At 64.5% G+C, this 17,702-nt stretch overlaps 1 protein-coding gene across 1 annotated transcript in view; it reads right to left on the bottom strand.

Moving 5' to 3' along the window:
• SPTAN1 (spectrin alpha, non-erythrocytic 1) overlaps nt 1-17,702 on the bottom strand; it is a 110,134-nt gene that overhangs the window by 25,387 nt on the left and 67,045 nt on the right. The window contains 13 exon segments of the mRNA XM_078882923.1: nt 2,714-2,790; nt 4,894-5,053; nt 5,928-6,026; nt 7,332-7,464; nt 8,071-8,192; nt 8,894-9,014; nt 9,832-9,941; nt 9,943-10,041; nt 10,868-10,972; nt 11,798-11,935; nt 12,242-12,373; nt 15,639-15,653; nt 16,968-17,130. Coding sequence (XP_078739049.1) covers nt 2,714-2,790; nt 4,894-5,053; nt 5,928-6,026; nt 7,332-7,464; nt 8,071-8,192; nt 8,894-9,014; nt 9,832-9,941; nt 9,943-10,041; nt 10,868-10,972; nt 11,798-11,935; nt 12,242-12,373; nt 15,639-15,653; nt 16,968-17,130 — 1,474 coding nt within the window.

Below are 17,702 nucleotides of genomic sequence, written 5' to 3'. Positions count from 1 at the left end.
CGCACAGACACAGGGGATCACACGCACACACACACAGACACAGGGGATCACACGCACAGACACACAGACACAGGGGATCACACGCACACACACACAGACACAGGGGATCACACACACACACAGACACAGGGGATCACACGCACACACACAGACACAGGGGATCACACGCACACACACACAGACACAGGGGATCACACGCACAGACACAGGGGATCACACGCACACACACAGACACAGGGGATCACACACACACACACAGACACAGGGGATCACACACACACACACACAGACACAGGGGATCACACGCACAGGGGATCACACGCACACACACACAGACACAGGGGATCACACGCACAGACACACAGACACAGGGGATCACACACACACACACAGACACAGGGGATCACACACACACACACAGACACAGGGGATCACACGCACAGACACACAGACACAGGGGATCACACACACACACACAGACACAGGGGATCACACACACACAGACAGACACAGGGGATCACACACACACACACAGACACAGGGGATCACACGCACAGACACACAGACACAGGGGATCACACACACACACACAGACACAGGGGATCACACACACACACACAGACACACAGGGGATCACACACACACACAGACACAGGTGATCACACACACACAGACACAGACACAGGTGATCACACACACACACAGACACAGGGGATCACACACACACACACAGGGGATCACACACACACACAGACACAGGGGATCACACACACACACACGCACAGACACACAGACATGGGGGGGGCCTCTCACACACGGGACACCACACAGTTAATAAAACGCACAACAAACGGGCTTCACTAATTGTACGACTATTCCGGAGCTCCGCAAGTCTACTGTGGAGCTCTGCTCGAGGGCTCCACCACGGAGCTCCACTACAGGGCCCTGGCTGAAGGGCTCCACAGTGGAGCTCCACGACAGGGCCCTTGCTGGAGTGCTTTACCGCGGGGGGCCTCACAGCAGAGCTCCACGGCAGGGCTCTGCTGAAGGGCTACACGGCGGAGCTCCACTACAGGGCTTTGCTGGAGGGCTCCACGGCGGAGCTCCACGGCAGGGCTCTGCTGGAGGGCTCCACGGCGGAGCTCCACTACAGGACACTGCTGGAGGGCTACACGGGGGAGCTCCACTACAGGGCATTGCTGGAGGACTACACGGCGGTGCTCCACTACAGGGCTTTGCTGGAGGGCTCCACGGCGGAGCTCCACTACAGGGCTTTGCTGGAGGGCTCCACGGCGGAGCTCCGCTCCAGGGCTTACCCGTCTCCTGCGCTGAACCAGTGTCCACCGCGCAGCGTGAGGGGCATCAACACACGGGGGGGGGGGGGGGTGTAGAGTGGGGGGGGGTGTAGAGTGGGGGGGGGGGGTGTAGAGTGGGGGGGGGTGTAGAGTGGGGGGGTGGGTGTAGAGTGGGGGGGGGGTGTAGAGTGGGGGGGGGTGTAGAGTGGGGGGGGGGGTGTAGAGTGGGGGGGGGTGTAGAGTGGGGGGGGGGGGTGTAGAGTGGGGGGGGGGTGTAGAGTGGGGGGGGGGTGTAGAGTGGGGGGGGGTGTAGAGTGGGGGGGGGGTGTAGAGTGGGGGGGGGTGTAGAGTGGGGGGGGGTGTAGAGTGGGGGGGGGGGTGTAGAGTGGGGGGGGGGTGTAGAGTGGGGGGGGGGGTGTAGAGTGGGGGGGGGTGTAGAGTGGGGGGGTGTAGAGTGGGGGGGGGGGTGTAGAGTGGGGGGGGGGTGTAGAGTGGGGGGGGGGGTGTAGAGTGGGGGGGGGGTGTAGAGTGGGGGGGGGTGTAGAGTGGGGGGGGGGTGTAGAGTGGGGGGGGGGGTGTAGAGTGGGGGGGGGGGTGTAGAGTGGGGGGGGGTGTAGAGTGGGGGGGGGGGGGGTGTAGAGTGGGGGGGGGTGTAGAGTGGGGGGGGGGTGTAGAGTGGGGGGGGGGTGTAGAGTGGGGGGGGGGGTGTAGAGTGGGGGGGGGGTGTAGAGTGGGGGGGGGGGTGTAGAGTGGGGGGGGGGTGTAGAGTGGGGGGGGGGGTGTAGAGTGGGGGGGGGGTGTAGAGTGGGGGGGGGGGTGTAGAGTGGGGGGGGGTGTAGAGTGGGGGGGGGGGTGTAGAGTGGGGGGGGGGGTGTAGAGTGGGGGGGGGTGTAGAGTGGGGGGGGGGGGTGTAGAGTGGGGGGGGGTGTAGAGTGGGGGGGGGGTGTAGAGTGGGGGGGGTGTAGAGTGGGGGGGGGGGTGTAGAGTGGGGGGGGGGGGTGTAGAGTGGGGGGGGGGTGTAGAGTGGGGGGGGGTGTAGAGTGGGGGGGGTGTAGAGTGGGGGGGGGTGTAGAGTGGGGGGGGGGGTGTAGAGTGGGGGGGGTCTAGAGTGGGGGGGGGTGTAGAGTGGGGGGGGGGTGTAGAGTGGGGGGGGGGTGTAGAGTGGGGGGGGGTGTAGAGTGGGGGGGGGTGTAGAGTGGGGGGGGGGTGTAGAGTGGGGGGGGGGGTGTAGAGTGGGGGGGGGGTGTAGAGTGGGGGGGGGGTGTAGAGTGGGGGGGGGTGTAGAGTGGGGGGGCAACTCTTTAAACAGCACCGCACTCTCAACCCCTGTAGCGGCACCACACTCTCAACCCCCCCAGGGGGTCGTCGGGGGGGTCAGGGGTCGTCGGGGGGGTCAGGGGTCGTCGAGGGGTCGTCACCTGCTTGGTGAGCAGCGTCTGCACGGAGGAGAGGTCCCGGCCGTAGTCGTCCGTCTTCAGGCTGCTCTCCTTCTCGTCTGCAAGACGGCGCACACGCACAAGACTCGCTCACTCGCTCCCACACGCACAAGACTCGCTCACTCGCTCACTCGCTCACTCGCTCCCACACGCACAAGACTTGCTCACTCCCACAAGACTCGCTCACTCGCTCGCTCCCACACGCACAAGACTCAGTCACTCGCTCCCACAAGACTCAGTCACTCGCTCCCACAAGACTCAGTCACTCGCTCGCTCCCACCGACCCAGCCACTTTCTCAGTCGCTTGCTCAGCCACTCGCTCAGCCACTCGCACCGATCCAACCACTCGCTCAGCCACTCGCTCCGATCCGGTCACTCACTCAGCCACTCGCACTGCCCCAGCCACTTGCTTCGTCACTCGTAGCGACCCAGCACACACGGACGAGCGTGTTGTCTGTGTGTGCACGTGTATGCGTGCGCGTGCATGTGTGTGCGAGTGTGCGCGTGCGTGAATGTGTGAGTGCGCACGTGTGTGCGTGTATGTGCGTGTGTGTACATGTGTGTGTACATGTGTGTGTACACGTGTGTGTACACGTGTGTACGTGTGTGCGAGCGTGTGTGTACGCATGTGTGTACGTGTGTACGCGTGTGTACGCGTGTGTACGCGTACGTACGCGTGTGCACGTGTGTGTACGTGTGTACGTGTGTGTGTGTGCGTGTACGTATGCGTGTAAGTGTGTGTACGCGTGTAAGTGTGTGTATGTGTGTGTGCGTGAGTGTGCGTGTGTGTACGTGGGTGGGGAAGAGGAGTTGGAGACGCTGCTGCTGAGACTGGAGCGTGCCACTAAGAGGTGGGGCCTTACCATCAGCCCCACCAAAACTAAGCACCTGCCTGGGTATTTTGTACCATCGGGCACTCCGCCCCCACAACTCCCAATCGGTGATGGGGCAGTTGTGGAGAGAGTAGAGAGTTTCCCATACCTGGGCAGTGTGCTCATGACCGGCTCCAGTTTATCAGCAGAGGTCTCACTCCGAATCAGTCGAGCGGCAATATCTTTTCATCGGTTGCGTGACGCTGTGTGGAAGCTACCTGGTCTGTCGCTCCGCACGAAGCTTCAGGTCTTCTCGGCCACGGTCATTCCCTCCCTTCTCTATGCTTGCGAAACGTGGACCCCCCTAATGGAGCATCTTCGCCGGTTGGAAACATTTAGGCTGGCCTGCCTACGATCCATCCTGGGTTTAACCAGGCTGGATTGTGTGAGGAGCTCACAAGTCCTTGAAAGATCTGGGCAAAGTCCCATCAGTGAGCTCCTCCGGCAGGCAAGGCTGCGTTGGCTGGGTCATGTAGCCCGCATGCCCAGCCACCGCATGCCCAAACAGCTTTTGTTCGGCCGGATCGAGGGGGCTAAACGGGCGCGGCACGGGCTAGAGAAGAGATGGAGTGATGTGGTACAGGAGGACGTGGAGCTGAGTGGACTTGCCGATGACTGGTACCAGCGGTGTCAAGATCGGCCTCAGTGGAGGAGGCTCGTGAAGGACGCTACTGGGCAGTTGGAGGCAGTCGCCCTCCAACAACAACGGAGGGCGGAGGAGCGACGCTCACAACAACGAGCGGAGCGCCGGGTGGCTAAAGCACAGCAAGTTGGCACAGTAGGGGGCACAGGTGGTGCATCAGCCAGTCATCTCGGTCATCTCGGTCAGTCGACCCGTGGCACCTGGGTCTGCCCCGTGACCTCCTGCCAGCGGGCGTTCGACACTTCACGTGGCCTCAAGGTGCACATGGCCTGGCACAAGCGTCGTGGTGACGTCACCGCCACTTAGTGGCGAATGGCGGTTGTTGTTGTACGTGGGTGTACATGTGTGTACGTGTGTGTGCGCGTGTAAGTGTGTACGTGTGTGTGCGTGTACACGTGTGTGTACGTGTGTGTACGCGTGTAAGTGTGTGTACGTGTGTGTGCGTGTACACGTGTGTGTACGTGGGTGTACGTGTGTGTACGTGTGTGTGCGTGTGTACGTGTGTGTACGCGTGTGTGTACGCGTGTGTGTACGCGTGTAAGTGTGTGTACGTGTGTGTGCGTGTACACGTGTGTGTGTACGCGTGTGTACGTGTGTGTACGTGTGTGCGAGCGTGTGTGCGAGCGTGGCGTCCGCGCGTCGCGCACCGATCCAGGACTCGACGACGTCGGCCTTCCAGTTGAACTGCAGGAAGGCCGAGTTCTCCTCCAGCTTGGCCTTGCGCGTCGCCGCCGCCGAGGCCAGGCCGTCCACGCGCTCACGCAGGCCCCGCATGCGCTCGCCAATCACCTTCGTGTGGTGGTTGTTCTGTGGTGCAACAACCAACGGCACAACCGCTCAGCCGCTCGCTCGACCGCACGTCAGCTCGCTCGACCGCACGCACAACCACGTGCTCGCTCAGCCGCTCGCTCGACCGCACGCTTCACCACTTGCTCAACCACACGTTAGCTCGCTCGACCGCACACACAACCACGTGTTCGCTCAACCGCTCGCTCAACCGCTCGCTTCACCACTCGCTCAACCGCACGTTAGCTCGCTCGACCGCACGCACAACCACGTGCTCGCTCAGCCGCTCGCTCGACCGCACGCTTCACCACTTGCTCAACCACACGTTAGCTCGCTCGACCGCACACACAACCACGTGTTCGCTCAACCGCTCGCTCAACCGCTCGCTTCACCACTCGCTCAACCGCACGTTAGCTCGCTCGACCGCACACACAACCACGTGCTCGCTCAACCGCTCGCTCAACCGCTCGCTTCACCACTCGCTCAACCGCACGTTAGCTCGCTCGACCGCACGCACAACCACGTGCTCGCTCAACCGCTCGCTCAACCGCACGCTTCACCACTCGCTCAACCGCACGTTAGCTCGCTCGACCGCACGCACAACCACGTGCTCGCTCAACCGCTCGCTCAACCGCACGCTTCACCACTCGCTCAACCGCACGTTAGCTCGCTCGACCGCACGCACAACCACGTGCTCGCTCAACCGCTCGCTCGACCGCACGCTCACACAGGGACAGCAACGCAAACGCGCACGCAGAGGAACACTTGAGAGAGTGCGACGCCCCGGTGAGGAAGAGTTCCTCCACCTGCCCGCCCCACAACCGCCACCACACAAACACCACCGCACAACCACCACCGCACAACCGCCACCGCTTGTGCGTGCCGCGGGCCTCACCGTGCGGATGAGCTGGTCCCCGCTTGCGCAGACGTCGTTGACGCGGTCGCGGTGGACGGCAAAGTCCGTCTCAAACGCCTCGTGCTTCTTCAGCAGGCCCTGCGGGAGAGAGGGGGAGGGGGGCGGAGAAGTGAGGGGCTCGCAAGCACGCGTCCGCTCGCTCACCGTTCGTCACTCACCATGCCGCTCACTCGCCTGCCCGCCCTCCCACTGCTTACTGCTCACTCACCCGCTCACCCGCTCGCATGCCCGCACGCCCGCACGCCCGCACGCCCGTTCGCCCGTTCGCCCGCCCGCCCGCCCACTCACTGCTCACTCACTCACCCGGCCGCTCACTGCTCACTCACTCGACCATCGCCCGCTCGTTCACTCACTCACCCGCTCACCCTTTGTCACTCTCCCAGCCACTCACTCACCCGCTCACTGCTCACTCACCCGCTCACCATCATCACCACCACCACCACCACCACCGCACCAATATCGGCCATCCGCCACTAAGCGACGGTGACGTCACCACGGTGCCTGTGCCAAGCTAGGTCCACTTTGAGGCCACGTGAAGTGTCGTACGGCTCGCCCGCAGGAGGTCACGGGACAGACCCAGGTGGTACCATGGGTTGACCGACTGAGATGACCGGTAGATGCACCACCAGCTGTAGCCTCTACTGTGCCAACTTGCTGCATTTTAGCCCTCCGCTGTTGTTGAAGGGCGAATTCCTCAAACTGCCCAGAAGCAGCGTCCTTCACGAGCCTCCTCACCTCCACCACCTCCACCACCACCTCCACCATGACTGGGACCACCACGACCACAACCACCACCATGACCGCCACCACCGACTCCATGACCACCACTACCGACTCCATGACCACCACCACCGCCACGGCCTCCATGACCACCACCACCATGACCAGGACCACCACAACCACAACCACCACCACCACCTCCACCATGACCAGGACCACCACGACCACAACCACAACCACCACCACGACCGCCACCACCGACTCCATGACCACCACCACCGCCACTGCCACGGCCTCAATGACCACCACCACCATGACCAGGACCACCACGACCACAACCACCACCACGACCGCCACCATGACCACCACGACCACTACCACCACCTCCACCATGACCAGGACCACCACGACCACAACCACAACCACCACCACGACCGCCACCACCGACTCCATGACCACCACCACCGCCACTGCCACGGCCTCAATGACCACCACCACCATGACCAGGACCACCACGACCACAACCACCACCACGACCGCCACCATGACCACCACGACCACTACCAATCACCGCCACGACCTCAAACGCCACCGCCACGACCACAACCGCCACCACCGCCACCACCACGACCACCACCGCCACGACCGCCAGCGGCTCCGCACCTGCACGGCGGCGAGCGTGTCTCCGTAGTCCTCGCTGCCGACCAGGTTGAGCTTCTCGTTGATCCAGGCCTCCTCCTCCTCCACGTTGGCCACAAACTGCTGGTAGTCGAGCGACTCCTCCAGCCGCTGGCCCCTGTGAGCGCCGCACCGAGGCCCGTGAGCTCCTGCCCGAGCGCGTCCCCAACCCCCCCCCCCCGCACAACGCACTTCTCCCCGTGTGATCACCCCCCGTGTGTGTCCCCCACCCCCCGTGTCTCCCCGTGTGTCTCCCCGTGTGTGTCTCCCCGTGTGTGTCTCCCCGTGTGTGTCTCCCCGTGCGTGTCTCCCCCCGTGTGTCTCCCCCCGTGTGTCTCCCCCCGTGCGATCACCCCCCGTGTGTCCCCCACCCCCCCGTGTGTCTCCCCCCATGTGTCTCCCCGTGTGTCTCCCCCCCCGTGTCTCCCAGTGTCGCACCCCGCACATCTCCCCGTGAGTCCTCCCTGCGTATCCGCCCCCCCGTGTCTCCCCACGCGCGTCTCCCCGCGCGTCCCCTTGTGTGTCGTCTCCCCCCTTGTCTCCCAGCGCGTCCCGCCTTGTCGCCCTCCCCCCCACCGCCGTGTTGCCTCCCCCCCCCTCCCCGTGTGTCCGCCCTCGTGCATCCCCTGCGTGGCTCCCCATCTGTGCGTCTCCCCGCGTGTCCCCACCCCCACGTCTCCCCCCACCCACCCCCCCCCTGCCCACCCCCCCGCCCCGTCTCCACCTGTCCGTCGCGTGCTCCTTGAGCTCCCTCCAGTGCTCCCCGAACTGGCGCAGCCGCTGCTCAATCTCCTCCTTGCCGATCGTGTTCTCAGCCACCAGCTTCTTGCCGGACTCCTGCACCGCCTGGGGGTGGGGGGGGGGGGCGGTACGTGGGTGAGGAGAGTACGTGGGTGGGGGGCGGTACGTGAGTGGGGGCGGTACGTGAGTGGGTGGGGGGCGGTACGTGGGTGGGGGGAGGGGCGGTACGTGGGTGGGTGGGTGGGGGGCGGTACGTGAGTGGGTGGGGGGCGGTACGTGAGTGGGTGGGGGGTGGTACGTGAGTGGGTGGGGGGCGGTACGTGGGTGGGGGGAGGGGCGGTACGTGGGTGGGTGGGGGGCGGTACGTGGGTGGGAGGCGGTACGTGGGTGGGTGGGGGCGGTACGTGAGTGGGTGGGCGGTACGTGAGTGGGTGGGCGGTACGTGAGTGGGTGGGGGGCGGTACGTGGGTGGGGGGCGGTACATGGGTGGGTGGGGGCGGTACGTGAGTGGGTGGGGGGCGGTACGTGAGTGGGTGGGGGGCGGTACGTGAGTGGGTGGGGGGGGGCGGTACGTGAGTGGGTGGGGGGCGGTACGTGAGTGGGTGGGGGGCGGTACGTGAGTGGGTGGCGGGGGGCGGTACGTGGGTGGGGGGGGCGGTACGTGGGTGAGAATACGTGGGTGGGGGTGTTACGTGGGTGGGGGCGGTACGTGGGTGGGTGGGGGGGCGGTACGTGGGTGGGTGGGGGGCGGTACGTGGGTGGGTGGGTGGGGGGGGCGGTACGTGGGTGGGTGGGTGTGGGGGTACCTGGATGGCAGGCTCGTGGGCCGCTAGCTCCGCCTCCAGCCGCTTGTGCTTCTTGCGCAGGTTCTGCACCCCCGTGAGGTCGCGGCCGTAGTCCTCCGAGCCCACCAGCAGCTTCTTCTCTCTACAAAGACGAAGGTGGGGGGGGGGGGCGGTGCAAGGTGGGGGGAGGGGCGGTGCAAGGTGGGGGGGGGGGGGGCGGTGCAAGGTGGGGGGGGGGCCACGCACGCACACGGGGGAGGAGGGACGGTCGGGTCAGCACGCAGCAGCAGCTGTGCCCCCTACTGTGCCAGGCTAGGTGCAGGAGGTCACGGGGCAGACCCAGCAGGTGCCGTGGGTCGACTGACTGAGATGACCGGTAGATGCACCACCAGCTGTACCCCCCCTACTGTGCCAGGCTAGGTGAAGGAGGTCACGGGACAGACCCTGCAGGTGCCATAGGTCGACTGACTGAGATGACCGGTAGATGCACCACCAGCTGTACCCCCCCTACTGTGCCAGGCTAGGTGAAGGAGGTCACGGGACAGACCCTGCAGGTGCCATAGGTCGACTGACTGAGATGACCGGTAGATGCACCACCAGCTGTACCCCCCCTACTGTGCCAGGCTAGGTGCAGCAGGTCACAGGACAGACCCTGCAGGTGCCGTGAGCCGACTGAGATGACCGGCAGATGCACCGCCTGTTCCCCCTCACTGTGCCAACAGACACAGACAAAGATCCCCACCCGTGTAGCCTTCAACGGGCTGTCGGGGCAAGTGCCGTTCGCGAGCACAGACACAACAACAACAACAGCCCCCCGCGACCACAAATCCGTCCAACCGCTCCCCCCCCCCAAAACTAACCCGCGACCTCCTGCGTACCAGGCCGAGGGAGAAAACGTCTCCTTAGCCACCCAATCCCCCCCCCCCTCCCGCTCCCCCCCGGCCCCCCGCGGCGCTCACTTGATCCAGGACTCCTCGTCGTCGAGGTCGCGGAAGAACTGGTGCAGGCGGTGCGACTCGCCGAGGCGCGCCTGCCTGGCTCGCGCCGCCTCCACCACGCGGCCGAAGCGGGTCGTTCACCGCGTCGCGCTTGGCCCGCACGGCCGCCGGGTCGAACGCGTCGCTCGCCATCAGGCTCTCGGCCTGCGAGTTCAGGTCCTTGAGCCGGTCCTGAATGAGGAGGGGGCGGGGGTCAGGAGGTCGGTGGTGTGCCGCAGAGGAGCTGCGGTTGTGGTGGTTGTTGGTAATGATGTGTGTGTGTGTGTGTGGAGGAGCCGTGGTTGTGGTGGTTGTTGGTAATGATGTGTGTGTGTGTGTGGAGGAGCCGTGGTTGTGGTGGTTGTTGGTAATGATGTGTGTGTGTGTGTGGAGGAGCCGTGGTTGTGGTGGTTGTTGGTAATGATGTGTGTGTGTGTGTGTGGAGGAGCCGTGGTTGTGGTGGTTGTTGGTAATGATGTGTGTGTGTGTGTGTGGAGGAGCTGTGGTTGTGGTGCTTGTGGTGGTTGTGATAATGATGTGTGTGTGTGTGTGTGGAGGAGCCGTGGTTGTGGTAATGATGTGTGTGTGGAGGAGTCGTGGTTGTGGTGTGTGTGTGTGGAGGAGCCGTGGTTGTGGTGGTTGTTGGTAATGATGTGTGTGTGTGTGTGGAGGAGCCGTGGTTGTGGTGGTTGTGGTAATGATCTGTGTGTGTGTGTGGAGGAGTCGTGGTTGTGGTGGTTGTGGTGTGTGTGTGTGTGGAGGAGCCGTGGTTGTGGTGGTTGTGCTGTGAGTGGAGGAGCCGTGGTTGTGGTGGTTGTGGTGTGTGTGTGGAGGAGCCGTGGTTGTGGTGGTTGTGGTGATTGTGTTGGTTGTGTTGTGTGTGTGGAGGAGCCGTGGTTGTGGTGGTTGTGCTGTGTGTGTGGAGGAGGCGTGGTTGTGGTGGTTGTGCTGTGTGTGGAGGAGCCGTGGTTGTGGTGGTTGTGGTGGCTGCGGTGGTTGTGCCGTGCCAGCGCCGCACCCCGTGTGCCGAGATGTCCGTGTCCAGCAGCTGGTGCTTCTTCAGCAGGTTGTTCACGGACGCCAGGTCCTTCCCATAATCCTCGGAGGCGAGCAGCGCCTCCACCTGCACCAAGCGGAAAGGACGGGGGGGGGGGCGGCACCAACAGCGTCACCAGGTGGGGATGGTGGGGGCGGCGAGGGCGGTGGGGGTGGTGGGGGCGGTGGGGGTGGTGGGGGTGGTGGGGGCAGTGGGGGCGGTGAGGGCGGTGGGGGTTGTGGGGGCGGTGAGGATGGTGGGGTCGGTGGGGGCGGTGGGGGGCGGTGGGGGTTGTGGGGGCGGTGAGGATGGTGGGGGCGGTGAGGGCGGTGGGGGCGGTGGGGGCGGTGGGGGCGGTGGGGGCGGTGAGGATGGTGGGGGCGGTGAGGGCGGTGGGGGCGGTGGGGGCGGTGGGGGCGGTGGGGGCGGTGAGGATGGTGGGGGCGGTGGGGGCGGTGGGGGCGGTGAGGATGGTGGGGGCGGTGGGGATGGTGGGGGCGGTGAGGATGGTGGGGGCGGTGGGGGCGGTGGGGGCTGTGAGGGCGGTGGGGGCGGTGGGGATGGTAGCGGTGGTAGTGGGGACGGTGGCAGTGGAGTCTCTGGTTGTGGTGGCGGTGGTGGAGGAGGCGGTGGTGGAGGAGGCGGTGGTGGTGGAGGCGATGGTGGAGGAGGCGGTGGAGGAGGAGGTGGTGGTGGAGGAGGCAGTGGTGGTGGAGGCGATGCCAATGGCGATGGTGGTGGGGGGGCGGTGGAGTCTGTGGTGTGGTGGCGGTGGCGGTAGTGGTGGAGCCGATGGTGGGGGAGGCGGTGGTGACGGTGGTGGGGAGGCGATGGCGGCGGTGGTGGGGGGGGCGGTGGAGTCTGTGGGCCGGTGGCTCCGATGGGAGTTGGGGTTGGGGGGGGGGGCAGCACCTCCGAGAGCCAGAAGTCGAAGTCCTTGATGCCGGTGTTGAAGTTCTGCTGCCGGTTGGCCTCCTTGAGCTTCTGGCTCTTCTCCGAGGACTTGCGCACCAGGTAGTCCCACTGCTCCGTCAGCGTCTTCATGCGCATCTACCCGAGCGCACGGCAACGTCGTCACGGCAACGTGGTCCCCACGGCGACGTGGTCACCACAGCAACGACGTGGTCCATGTGGTCGCCGCGGCGACTTGGTCACCACGGCGACGACGTGGTCCACGTGGTCGCCACAGCGACTTGGTCACCACGGCGACGACGTGGTCCACGCGGTCGCCACAGCGACTTGGTCACCACGGCGACGACGTGGTCCACGACGACATGGCAAACTTCGCGACGCCGCGGCAAACTTCGCCGAAAACCGCTCCCCCCCTCCTCCCGCTCTCTCCAGACCCCCCCTCACCTGCACGGCGTCCTCGCTGCCGGCGCAGCCGCCGTGGCCGATGAGCGACTTGCCGGTCTCCACGACGCCGCGGATCCGGTCGGCGTTGGCTTGCAGCTCCGCCTCGAACGCCTGGTGCTTCTGGTGCTTGCTCTGATGGGGCGGGGGGCACGGGGGGGGCACGGAGGGGGCACGGGGGGGGGGGGGTGATGCCGAGACAGGAGACGCGGTTAACCACGGCACAGCACACGCCCTCGCTCAACCACACCGCTCAACCTCACCGCTCGGCGCGCTCCACACCACCGCTCGCGACGCTCCACACCGCTCACCACGTTCCACACCGCTCACCACACCACTCACCACGTTCCACACCGCTCACCACGCTCACCACGCCCCACACCACCGCTCGCTACGCTCCACACCGCTCACCACACCGATCACCACACCGCTCACCACACCGCTCACCACACCGCTCACCACGCTCCACACCGCTCGCCACGCCCCACACCGCTCACCACACCGATCACCACACCGCTCACCACGCTCACCACACCGCCGCACGAGCCCAGCTTGGAGATGCCCTCTCAAGTGTCTCAATGGGAGAGCCTGAGGCTCGTCGAGCCAGACTGGCTGGAGGCCTTCGAAGGACCCAAAGGTTTTTGCTTCACAAGCCCGTGCGGGGGGCTCAGGGGAAATGCCCCAGGCTCACAGAGCCAAGCGAATATGCAAATTATTTTGTCAAGGCGCTCTTCCTCCTCCGTCCCAGCTTAAATAGACGCTCCGAGCCCAGAGCGTTTCATTCAGACTCTGTCTTATCGACAGACCTGGTCTTCACCTGAGGACGGCTGCTTGCGTTGTGGCCGAAACGTCGTGAGAATTATTTTACGATGTTTTATTTTTATTATTTAATTATTTCCATTCTACGTGGTGACTTTACCGAAAGAACCAAGAAGATGAAGGCATTTCCGCTGAGCACAGAGGCGGTGAGAACGTGGCAATCGGTAAAGCTCACAGCAGCCCCACCACGGCACCATCACCCCAAACCCGCATATGAGCGATGGAACCGGCTGTGAACACCACGTTAGAAATGGAGCGTACTAACTCAGCGTCAAGAGATGGGGGAGCGCTGTGAACACCATGTTAGACGTGGAGCGTACCACCACAGCGTCAAGAGATGGGGGGGAGCTGTGAACACCATGTTAGACGTGGAGCGTACCAACTCAGCGTCAAGAGATGGGGGGGAGCTGTGAACACCATGTTAGACGTGGAGCGTACCAACTCAGCGTCAAGAGATGGGGGGGAGCTGTGAACACCATGTTAGACGTGGAGCGTACCAACTCAGCGTCAAGAGATGGGGGAGCGCTGTGAACACCACGTTAGAAATGGAGCATACCAACACAGCGTCAAGAGATGGGGGAGCGCTGTGAACACCACGTTAGAAATGGACCGTACCACCACGGCGTCAAGAGATGGGGGAGCGCTGTGAACACCACGTTAGAAATGGAGCGTACCACCTCAGCGTCAAGAGATGGGGGAGCGCTGTGAACACCATGTTAGAAATGGAGCGTACCACCACAGCGTCAAGAGATGGGGGAGCGCTGTGAACACCACGTTAGAAATGGACCGTACCACCACAGCGTCAAGAGATGGGGGAGCGCTGTGAACACCATGTTAGAAATGGACCGTACCACCACGGCGTCAAGAGATGGGGGAGTGCTGTGAACACCACGTTAGAAATGGAGCGTACCACCACAGCGTCAAGAGATGGGGGAGCGCTGTGAACACCATGTTAGAAATGGAGCGTACCAACTCAGCGTCAAGAGATGGGGGAGTGCTGTGAACACCACGTTAGAAATGGAGCGTACCACCACAGCGTCAAGAGATGGGGGAGCGCTGTGAACACCACGTTAGAAATGGAGCGTACCACCACGGCGTCAACAGATGGGGGAGCGCTGTGAACACCATGTTAGAAATGGAGCGTACCAACTCAGCGTCAAGAGATGGGGGAGTGCTGTGAACACCACGTTAGAAATGGAGCGTACCACCACAGCGTCAAGAGATGGGGAAGCGCTGTGAACACCATGTTAGAAATGGAGCGTACCACCACGGCGTCAACAGATGGGGGAGCGCTGTGAACACCACGTTAGAAATGGAGCGTACCACCACAGCGTCAACAGATGGGGGAGCGCTGTGAACACCATGTTAGACGTGGAGCGTACCAACTCAGCGTCAAGAGATGGGGGAGCGCTGTGAACACCATGTTAGATTTGGACCGTACCAACACGTCTGAAAATTGGGGGGTGGAGCGGAGGGTGACGTGAGTCAGGTTGGTGGAGGTGGGTGGGGGGGGGTTAGGAGGGACCGATGGCACCAGCGAGGAGAGGAATGAGGACCGGCGCGCCACTTACCCTCCCAGACGGGAAGCCGGGGAAACCTCGGGGGGGGGGGGGGAGGCGGGGGGCTCAAGCAGTCCCGTCGCCCGGCACCACGTGGCAGAGGTCGCAAACGGGTTTTGATTCCTTACCCGTAACCGTACCCGGCCGCACCAGGGTCGCAAATGGGTAGCCGTACCCTACCCGTACCCTACCCTACCCGTACCCTACCCGTACCCTACCCGTACCCTACCCGTACCCGTACCCTACCCGTACCCGTACCCTACCCGTACCCTACCCGTACCCTACCCGTACCCTACCCGTACCCTACCCGTACCCGTACCCTACCCGTACCCGTACGCTACCCGAAATGAGTGACAAACGGTGACTCACCAGTGACTCACGGCCTACCCGAACCCGTACCCGGCCACACCAGGGTCGCAAATGGGTTTGTACCAGTTGAAAGGGTAAAAAGCTATGACTATATTTTGCCACTGGTAAAGGAGATGTCTCATAGGGTACCCGGCTAACCGTACCCGGCCGGGTACGGGTAGCCGGGTATCGGGTAGGGTACGGGTACCGGGTACCCGGTTGCGACCTCTGGGATGAAGCCGTGTTGCAGGCGCGGGTGGGTTGATTCTAGGAACTTGAATTGTGAGAAGAGACAAGACGTTGGGAAATGAGTGACAAACGGTGACTCACCAGTGACTCACGGCCTACCCGTACCCGGCCGCACCAGGGTCGCAAACGGCTAACCGTACCCGACTGGGTACGGGTAGCCGGGTATCGGGTAGGGTACGGGTATCGGGTACCCGGTTGCGACCTCTGCCACGCGGGGAAAGTGTCAAACGCCCGAGTTTCAAATTCCGCGTTGCCCTCCCGCGTGGTCGGGTGGGAGGGGGGGGGAGGTGGGGTTTGTCTGGGAGGAGAAGCGGCGCCTCTCGCACCCGCGCCCGACGCGCGCATGCAGAGACGGTGGAACGGATGGGTGGAGGGAGGGGGGAGAGAGAGAGAGATGACGGCTACGGCTAACCGCGGCAACTTACCAGCAACTTGGACAGCTGGCAGCCGCGCGGGGAGAAAGGAGACAGAGAGAGGGTTAAACACTCGGCACGGAGCGCAACGCCGCGGTTATCCTGACCCAGCCACCCACCCCCACCCACCCGCCCCCCCCCACCACCCCCCCCACCACCACCCCCACCCCCCCCCACCACCACCCCCACCACCACCACCACCACCACCACCCCCACCACCACCACCACCACCACCCCCCCCCACCACCACCACCACCACCCCCCCACCACCACCCCCCCCACCACCACCCCCACCACCACCCCCCCCACCACCACCCCCACCACCACCCCCCACCACCACCCCCCTCACCACCCCCCCCACCACCACCCCCCTCACCACCACCCCCCCACCACCACCCCCACCACCACCCCCACCACCACCCCCACCACCCCCCCCCACCACCACCCCCCCCACCAACACAACCACCACCCCCCCCCACCACCACCCCCACCACCACCACCACCCCCACCACCACCACCCCCCCCACCAACACAACCACCACCCCCCCCACCACCACCCCCACCACCCACCCCACCACCACCCCCCCCACCAACACAACCACCACCCCCCCCACCACCACCCCCACCACCACCACCCCCACCACCACCACCACCCCCTGCCCGCCCGGCCGCTCTTCCTCACGGCGACACGACTCCCCGCAACTCTCCGTGCGAGCTTCTCCGCGCGCACTTCCTCGGCTTGTATTCTGCAGTCTTCATCAGCGGTCGCCACCAACCCCCCCCCGCCCCCCGCAACAAACGCAGCCGACGGCCATCACTGGCGGCGACCCCCGACCCCGACCAGTGACCCTGGCCCGTGACCCCGTGACTTCAGGCCACGACCCAGGCCCGAAACCCCAACCCGTGACCCCGTAACCCGGCCTGTGACTCCAGGCCAGAACCCCGGCCCGTGACCCAGGTCTTCGACACCGTGACCCAGGTCTTCGACACCGTGACCCGGCCTGTGACTCTAGCCAAATGACCCCGGCCCGTGACCCCACGACCCCAGGCCACGACCACGGCCCAAGACCCAGGCCTGCGACCCCGTGACCCCGTGACTCCAGGCCACGACTCCGGGCCCAAGACCCAGGCCTGCGACCCCGTGACCCCGTGACTCCAGGCCACGACTCCGGGCCCAAGACCCAGGCCTGCGACCCCGTGACCCCGTGACTCCAGGCCACGACTCCGGGCCCAAGACCCAGGCCTGCGACCCCGTGACCCGGCCTGTGACTCCAGGCCACGACCCCGGCCAATGACCCCAGCCCGCGACCCCGTGACCCGGCCCGCGACCCCTGCGCTCACCTGGATGTTGGTGGGGTCCTTGTAGGACTCGTCTGTGGCCGTCTGCAGCTTCTCGCTGATCCACGCCTCGATCTCGTCCACGTCGCGGCTGAACTGCTGCAGGTTCTGCGACTCGCCCAGCTTCGAGCGCTTGTCGATCATCTGCGCCTTCAGCCGCCGCCACCTGCGGGCGCGGGCATGGCCAAATGTGGGCACCGGCAAAAGTGGGCACGGACACACGCGGACACGGACACACGCGGACACGGACACACACGGACACGGACACACGCGGACGCCAAGAACAACTGACGCTTTTCGCCACCGAATGGCGGTGACGTCACTGTGAAGTCGTTAAGGGCTCCCGCGCTGCTGCCAGGAAGTGACGGGACGGACCCAGGTTCCATTGGGTACAACCGAAATGACCGACACACACACACACGCACGCACGCACACACACACACACACGTGCACGCACGCACACACACACACACACGCTGACGCACGCGCACGCACACACACGCACACGCGCTGACGCACACGCGCTGACACACACACACGCGCTGACGCACACGCGCTGACGCACACACACGCGCTGACGCACACACACACACACGCGCTGACGCACACACACACACGCACACGGACGCACCCCCCACTCACCTGTCGAGCACCTCGTCACGCCGGTGTCCGATCTCGCCCTTGGCGTAGTGATCCGACGAGATGAGCTCATCGGCAAACGACTGCAGCGCGGCGATC

This window comes from Lampetra fluviatilis, chromosome 68 (genome assembly GCF_964198595.1).
Source record: "Lampetra fluviatilis chromosome 68, kcLamFluv1.1, whole genome shotgun sequence".
NCBI classification, from domain to species: domain Eukaryota; kingdom Metazoa; phylum Chordata; class Hyperoartia; order Petromyzontiformes; family Petromyzontidae; genus Lampetra; species Lampetra fluviatilis.
This window is presented reverse-complemented; position numbering and strand designations above follow the sequence as displayed.